Raw genomic sequence first — 8934 nt, 5'->3', positions numbered from 1 at the left:
GGTATTAACAATCGTGTTTCTGTTGGTGTTTTAAGGGACATAATTATGTACCTATGCCCACAAAACAGTGGCAATGTCAAGCCTGTGATAAGAGCAGTAGGGCACTTTAGGTGACCAAGTTGTGTAAGCGCCAAGAGGTCACATAGCCCACACGGTGGCACTACGAGGTGCTGACAGGAATAATGGCCTGGAGTGGTCGGAGCAGAGTGGTGGTGATAAACCAGAGGGGGGAGAGTGACCTTAGCTCTTGATTGGATAATCTGTGACAGCACCAAAGTCATGGGTAGAGTGGCCTTTATCGCAAACACCCTGATTGGAGTGGGCTTTGATGTTATGTGAAGCTTGCGCTCTAAACACAACGCGTGTGCACACATGAGTCATGACTACACACACAATTAGTCACACGCGGTTATGATAGTTTGTAGTGTATGAATTATAGCAAAGTCATGCAATGCACAAACGAGTGACAGAGCAAAAACTATTTTGGAAGAGAGAGAACGTTTATACAGGAACCATTTACACCTGAAGATCATTTCAATCCTGAGAGCCAACAGTGGGTTTGCGGAATTATAATTAGGTTTATCTTGCTGTTCTATTTTCCGGTGGAATTGTCTCCACATGGACCGGAGACCTAGCGTGGCCTCCCTTGAGGAGCAACTGCGATGCCCCGTATGTCTAGAGGTGTTCACCGAGCCTCTGATGCTTGAGTGTGGACACTCCTACTGCCGCACTTGCGTCCGCTCCATGGACCTAGACCCGCTGGGTCAGCTCCAGTGCCCGGTGTGCCGCTGCTCCGTCGACGGCCTGAGCCCTCCACTCAACCACTCGCTGGCTCGCCTCGTCGAGTCGCTACGGGAGGTGAATCGGCCGGGCGACGCCCCGTCCGAAAGCTGCACGCAGCATAACAACCCTCTCAGCCTGTACTGCGAGGAGGACCAGGTGGTCATCTGCGGACTGTGCGGCAGCATCGGAGACCACCGCGCCCACAAGGTCACCCCCATCAGCAGTGTTCACAGCCGCATGAAGGTACACACGAACAGTCCAGAGACGCAGAGAAGTGGGGTGAGAGGTGGTGATGATGTAGGAGCCCTCCACTGAGGGGGGGGTCCAGAATATTTCCATCACAGTGCATCAGAGTAAATTAAACTGGTACCAAGAGCAATGGTCTCACAGAATGTTCTAGAATTCTATAAATACCTAGGCCTAGGTCAGTATGAGAACATAAAAAAAGACTTTAAAGAATACCACAATATTTATCTGTTTTATGTGACATTTTCATCTTTGTCAGTGACATAGACATTTGCCCCAAAAGAGACCAGAGGAGGAGAGTGAAGGAAAGAGATTTGTGGTGTGTTGTTAAGTTTATGAAGGACTAGTTTTCATCCACTATGTACGGTGTAGTACCATATTAGACCACCAGCAGTAGATAGGTGATAGAAATATAGGATGTACACAGCCTCTAAAAACACCAGTGCGGTACCCATTGTGATTGCCATCCTTCACAGAGGGGAAAAAATTATGGAAATGGTCACTGAAGAGAGAGAGAGAGAGTCTGTGTGTGTGTGTGTGTGTGTGTGTGTGTGTGTGTGTGTGTGTGTGTGTGTGTGTGTGTGTGTGTGTGTGTGTGTGTGTGTGTGTGTGTCCATGGTTGTCAGTATTCTGTGCATGCAGGGAGGATCAGTGATGCGAGAGGTGTTGCCTTTAGTCCTGGGTGTCTCTGGAGTGTCTCTCTGTTTCCGTGCAGCCTGTGAATGTCTCTGACCCTCTCTTGCGGCTGTTATTGTTCTCATTTGTGAGAGGAAGACAAGAAAACAGAAAAAAATCCTTTTCAAAACTCCCACAGCGCTCTTGCTTTTTCTGGCTCTGCTTGTGTTGACGTGTTATGGCGATAACAAAAGTGCTAAAAGCTTTCTTGCGATTAGCCACAGCAAATGGCATTGTTATCACCTCAGGGGCAGAATAAACACCATGTGTTAGTCCAGCATTATGTCACTGTTTTGATGTTTGACCTCTCACTCTCTCTCTCTCCTTCTCTCTCTATCTCTCTCTCCTTCTCTCTCTCCTTCTCTCTGTCCTCTCTTTCTCTCTCCTTCTCTCTCTCCCTCTCTCTCCTTCTCTCTCTCTGTCCTTCTCTCTGTCCTTTCCCAGGAGGACATTTCCAGTCTGATGACAGAGTTTCAGAGCCAGAGGCGGAAGCTTGAGGAGCAGATCTGTAAAATGGCCTACAACAAATCCCGCATCACCGTCAGTAACCACTCCCGCCCCCTCCCCCCTCTCTGCTCACAAACTTAGTAGATGAGACGTCTGAAACCTTATTTATGCTCAGCGCAAGAGGCCCCTGCAAGCCCCTTGCGCATCTTTTCACGTCTTGCGTGCGTCGGGCGATTTTTCTAGACTTGCGCCAGGGGGGGGGGTATTTTACTGCGCAAGGGGCTCTTGTGTATCTTACGTGCTTACGCGTTGCGTCTAAAACTGACTATATATCGGCCTTCAAGAAGCATGCTGGCCCCTTTAGCATTACTGTGATGAGGTCTGGCAATCATGCAGGAGGGTAGGGGGGAAACCAATCTAGTTAAGAGTGCGTCAGCAACCTTTCTGATGGTTTTCTTTGAGTTGTAATGGCTGCCATGATTGGCTTGGTCCATTAGAGCAGTGATTGTAATCATCTTACGTCAGTGGGAGTGGGACAAGGGGGGGGCAATGTGTGAGTGTGTGTGTTAGTGTGTGTGTATGAGTGTGTTTGAGTGTGTGTGTGTGTGTGAGTGTATGAGTGTGTTTGAGTGTGTGTGTGTGAGTGTGAATGTGAGTGTGTTTGAGTGTTTGTTTGTGAGTGTATGAGTGTGTTTGAGTGTGTGTGTGCAAGTGTATGAGTGTATTTGAGAGTGTGTGCGTGTGTTGGTGTCATCCATTCACTTAATGCTTTGATTTTGTGTGTACTTGTACATGTATATCTACCTGAACACGTGTGCACACGAGTGTGTGTGTCTACATGTGTAGACCGAGTCTGATCTGCTGAAGTGGACACTGCATAAATGTGTGTTAATGTGTCACGATTCCGTACTTCTGTGTGTTTGTGTCTGTCTGCCTGAATACATGTTTGCGGGAGTGTGTATGCATGCCTCTGTGTGTATCTGCCTGAACACCTGTGACAGTGAGTGTGTACACATGCCTCTGTGAGTGTGTACACATGCATCTGTGTGTGTCTGCCTGCCTGTACACATGTTAGCGTGAGTGTGTACACATGTCTGTGTGTGTGTCTCCACACACAGAACGAGTCGGACGTGCTGAAGTGGGTGGTGCGTAAGGAGTTTGGCGAGATGCGGCGCTGCCTGGAGCTGGAGGAGGCGGCCTTCATGCAGCGGGTGGAGAGCACGGCCTCCGCCCTCATCGGCTCCATCCAGAGCCAGGCCGACCACATGGGCACGCTGCTGGCTCGCTTCCAGGAGGCTGAGGGCACGCTGGACGCCCTGAGCAACGAGAGCCACCTGACCTTCATCACGGTGAGGAAGACGAAGGGAGAGAGGGGGGTCCTGTCCCACAGATTTACATGTATTGATTGAGCGGACTCTATTAGCCAAAGTGACTTGCTGTACAGTAAGGTTCAGGTTCAGGTTACTTTATTTGTACCCATAGGTGGATTTGCACTGGACGAGTCATCATCTATCTTGACACACATTTTACAAACAAAACAGACAATTGACACACATAACGACAGTATTCAGGGTTACAATCCTTCCTAAACCGCAATAAAACAAAACTAGAGATAATAAAATGTTTCATCAGTATGTGTGCTCCCGTCAATCAAACCCATGATGCTTTGGCGAAACGTCCCCCAGAACCTTATTAGTGCCAGATATGGCCAGGTCCACAGTGAGCAGTTATCCAGTGGCCCCAGTGAACACACACACACACACACACACACACACACACACACACACACACACACACACACACACACACACACACACACACACACACACACACACACACAGAACCTTATTAGTGCCAGATAGGGCCTGGTCCACAGTGATCAGTTATCTACCCTCTTGGCTCTGGTCCCCTCCTCCAGTCAGATAAATGCAAATGCTGCTTGATTATTATGCGCTGGTCTCTTGATGAATGTGTTTGTTCTCCCCTGCAGAAGTATGGATCGATCGCTCCAAGGTGAGTCCCAGTCACGCGTGAGGGTTTGGGGGTCATTAAAGCATAATGGAGCTGGCGTAAATCACAGGAGTGTGGCTGTTTGGGACCCGTTAAGCTGCAAGGCTATTGGGTTATTAGCATCTCCCAGGCAGGAAGATCCCTGCCGTGCACCAGATTAGAAAGGCTTTAAAGTAATGTAGGATTTCTGCATGAGCAGCATTAATATTGCACATGTGTATGTGGTGTGTCTGTGTGTGTTTGTGTGCGTGTGTGTGTGTGTGTGCATTTGTGTGTGTGTGTGCATGTGCGTTTGTGTGTGTGTGTGTGTGTGTGTGTGTATGTGTGTGTGTGTGTATGTGGTGTGTGTGTGTGTGTGTGTGTGTGTGTGTTTGAGAGATTTCATGTGTTTGTGTGTATGAGGTGTGTGTGTGTTTGTGTATGTGGTGTGTGTATGAGGTGTGTGTGTGTGTTTGTGTATGTGGTGTGTGTGTATGAGGTGTGTGTGTGTGTGTGTGTGTGTGTGTGTGTGTGTGTAAGTGGATATGATGTGTGGTTATGTGTGTGTGTGTGTGTGTGTGTGTGTGTGTGTGTGTTTGTGTGTGTGTGTGCGTGCGCATGTGTGTGTGTGTGTGTGTGTGTGTGTGTGTGTTTGTTCACCGGGGGCAGATTTAAAGAGGGGCAGCAGCGGCAGCAGAGAGAGGAGCGGATCTACAGCTCCATAAACTTTGACCCTGGCTTCAAGCACAACGATATCAAGATGGCCGTGTGGAAGAGGCTCCAGAGGAGGGTGCTGCCAGGTAGGGGAAGCTGGGGGGATCCACAGAGTCTGAGGCAGGAGCACCACATAAAACCTGCATCCTGGACAGGCCTCTGCCTCGGTCCGTTTTCAGACCCTTGCAAGAGTTAGATCTGTCTCACAGTCAACTCAGAACTTTGTGTTATTGTGGAATGATTCTCTCTGTAATCACATTTATATTTTAATTTAAAATATACTAAATTGACATTATGTGGTCTTATGCATCATTTAGACACAATCAGTACACAGTATTCTTTCAATTAATTTCCTGCTGCTGGTAACGTCTCTTTAGCAAGAAGACATGCATCTTTCTTATGACACCTCAGAGAACAATAGCTTCATGTGCAGAGCTGTGCCTGCCCCCTCTCTGCGATTAATAGCACTCATAACTTCATAATTATTATACTTAACAAATAAAGAGCCATCCCATAAATCATTCCCCTAAATCATTCTCTTGAAATCCAATAAACTTTTGCACTGTCTGGTACAGCCATCACAAAATGTTCTGGTAGGCATTTATTATATTCTTCTTATTATATATATATTATATAATATTATATTCTTATATTTGATTCTCTATAGCTGGGAGTGCCGCCTCAATGATTACATAATGCTGCAGATGTTGTCTCTGCAATGGATAGCACTCATAACTTTTATAATAATTATTATACGTTTATATTGTGCCATCCCATAAATCATTGCATTTATATCAGTCACAGGTACAGTTATCACAATATATTCTGGAAGGCATTTATTATATTATTATATTATGTTTATATATAAATATATATATATATATAATATTACATTTTTTTATTATATTCTTATTATGTTTATATATATATATATTAGTGCTGTCAAACGATTAAAATATTTAATCGCGATTAATCACATTTTTGTCATAGTTAACTCAAAATGAATCGCGATTAAATGAATCAAAATTAATCGCGATCACAAATTGTATCTATTCTAAATGCCCCTTCAATTATTTTTTTTTCCATCATTTTTATTTTAAGGCTGTTATCAACATGGAAAAGTGGATTGGCTTGCTTTAAGCAATGTTTTATTTTATTGAAAAACAACATTGCCAAACAGGGCGGTACAAAATAAAATTATAAAGTGCACATTTAAGATAAACATGGACTCAGCCTATAGTGCAGTTAAACCATGGCTTAATATTTTTTGCTGCCAGCTGCCTGTTGACATTTTCAGACAACAGTGAAGCTCGCTTCTTTTGCACAACACAACTTTTAAAGGTAAACTTTCTATTCAGAAGCTTTTTATCATCCATTTCGCTGTATCGCGCTCATAATTCACTCAAACGTGACGTTAGCCTACTACAAAGTTTGGGAGGGCAAAATAACGTTGATCGCGTTAATCGCGCGATAAAAAAATGAACGACGTTAAAATGGGTTCGCGTTAACGCCGTTAATAACGCGCTAAACTGACAGCACTAATATATATATAATATTACATTATTTTATTATATCTTTATTATGTTTATATATATATATATAATATTACATTCTTATATTATATTCTTATTATTTAATGACCAGAACCAGAACCTTCTTTCATAAACACAGGCCTGAAGTGCTAGAACCAGACTCTTCTCTGTCATACACAGGCTGGAGTAAACAAGGCCTTTTTACAATTACATTCTTGTATCATATTCTTTTATTTTATTCTGGGAGTGCCACCTCAATGCTTACTTAACACTACAGATATTGTGCCTGACCCCTCTCAATCACCCCCCCCCCCCCCCCCCCCCCCCCCCAGCCCCCGCTCCTCTGAAGCTGGACCCCCTCACTGCCCACCCCATGCTGCACCTGAGTGCCGACCTGACCGCGGTGGAGTGTGGCGCCCCGCTCAGCCGCCTGCCCAACAACCCTGAGCGCTTCAGCTACAGCTACTGCGTGCTGGCCGGGCGCGGCTTCTCCTCGGGCAAACACTACTGGGAGGTGTGTGTGGCTGTGAGAGTAGTAGTGAAATTAAACTACAAAGTGTGTTCAATATTTTAAGTATTTTAAGTTTTACACATAGCTATTTTAAAAAAAATGTATATATTCTGATGGCTTATAACCCAATTCACTATTTAACATTGAAAAATGTCATTAACTTATATTGATTAATATGTCATTTAACTGACTGTATTCACACCAGTGACTAGTCCTACTTTCAGCACGGTACATGGTCACATGTTTACTAAATCACTGAATGTATTACCCTCTTGCTGGCATTATTTTAAATGCATTATAACAAATCCTTTTACAAAACACCAGTGGCTATGCCCTGAAGAAGGCACATAGCCAAATAATAGTTTGCGATATTATAATTTAAACAAAGTGAGTGTATTTTTTTGCTGTTCTTGTTTTTTTCCACTCAGGTGCGCGTGGGTGCCAAGCCAAAGTGGCGTTTGGGTCTCATCAAGGGCCAGGCTGGGCGCAAGGCCAAGCTGCCCAAGAGCCCGGAGGCGGGCGTGTGGCTCATCGGGTGCAGGGAGGGCCGTGTGTACGAGGCCTTCACCGCGCCGCGGGTCACCCTGCCACTGGCGTCGCCGCTGGAGACGGTGGGCTTGTTCCTGGACTACGAGAGGGGCGAGCTGACGTTCTTCGACGCAGGGAGCCCGGACGAACTGCGCCTCCTCTACTCGTTCCAGGCCGAGCTGCAGGGGAAGGTGTACCCGCTGATCGACGTGTGCTGGCACGAGCGCGGAACCAACAAGCACCCCATCACTCTGCTACAGCCTCACAAGCAGCAGGCCTGAGGGACATCAACTATAACCAGAACCTACTCTCAGAGGTACAGGCCTCATGAACCACATCAAGAACCAGAACCTCTCTCACAGATACAAGACTGAGAACCAGAAATTCTCTCGCAGACACAGGACTGTGGGACCAGAGCTAGAACCTTCTTACATAGACACAGGCCTGAAGAACTAGAGCTAGAACCAGTATCTCCTCTCACAGACACAGGCCTGAGAACCAAGGGGCATCTCCAGGATGGCACTGGATCTACCAACGCCTCTACAGAGCCTAGAGGGAGAAGAGCTTTTTTCTCATAAGATCAACATTATGATTATTTTAGCCTGAAATTATTAAATTTTCTTTGTTCACTTGGAATATTTACTCTTTGAACCACACTGTAGACGCGGAGCAGGCTAATGATGTGTGAAATCACTTGCTTAAAGTGATGTGTGTTGAAGGACATATGAATGTTTCTTTGGCAACGTTAAGATTGCCTTCTCTTTATCATCAGAAGCATAATACAGACTTCATCAGCATTTACCCAAGCTCGTCTGCTCTCTCCCTCAGAGGCTCCTTGAGAGGGACCCAATTCTAAAAGCTCTTTCTTTCTATTCTGAATTCTATGAAAGTCATGACCTTTTTCTGCTTTAAAGTCTCGTGTTTGTCATTTAAGCGTCTTTGAGAACTGTGAAAGACGCTATATAAATATCATGTATTATTATTAATATTATTTTTTGTGAATGCTCAAATATGAACCATTATGTGCATGTGGAGTGAGCTGGTGAGGAGAAATGTCTCGCTTACAATGATGCATAGTGAAAAGGATATATGACTGTAATATGTTCTACAGACAAAGCTGATGTGTACAACTGTTCCTTAACATCAGAGCAATAACAAACACATGACATATATCAACAGGCATATTTCGTTTCTTTTTCCAGAGCAACAACAATGTGGAAAAAAATCTGTTCACTGTAAAAAATCTAGTCACAATAATATAATAATATCTATCTATAAATAATAATACAATAAATAATATCTAATCACACATGATTATACCTGTCTACCTGTGTGTCTTATCTTCTGTTATGATAAATCTTCCAATCCCACTTCGTATATTAACTTTGAGGTTGTAAGCTGTAGCGCTGAGTGATGAGTGACATTTCCTCCTTCGATCTGCTCCACTTTCCTGCTACGCTAAATAATTACTTCTTACAAAATGAACTTGCTCACCAGCTCTGCTCAGAC

The 8934-nt window shown here is 44.7% G+C and overlaps 1 protein-coding gene across 1 annotated transcript; it reads left to right on the top strand.

The window, feature by feature from the left end:
• Positions 1–618: 618 nt before the first annotated feature.
• LOC308369799 (E3 ubiquitin-protein ligase TRIM50-like) lies at positions 619–7706 on the top strand (the record flags this gene model as incomplete). Its single annotated transcript, XM_080844335.1, has 7 exons — positions 619–1026; positions 2149–2244; positions 3270–3500; positions 4142–4164; positions 4810–4940; positions 6719–6900; positions 7326–7706. 7 exons carry the CDS (start codon positions 619–621, stop codon positions 7704–7706), a joined length of 1452 nt encoding a protein of 483 aa, XP_080700461.1.
• Between the last annotated feature and the right edge of the window lie 1228 nt (positions 7707–8934).

The sequence above is a fragment of the Sprattus sprattus genome (genome assembly GCF_963457725.1).
Source record: "Sprattus sprattus genome assembly, chromosome: 9".
Lineage (NCBI taxonomy): Eukaryota > Metazoa > Chordata > Actinopteri > Clupeiformes > Clupeidae > Sprattus > Sprattus sprattus.
This window is presented reverse-complemented; position numbering and strand designations above follow the sequence as displayed.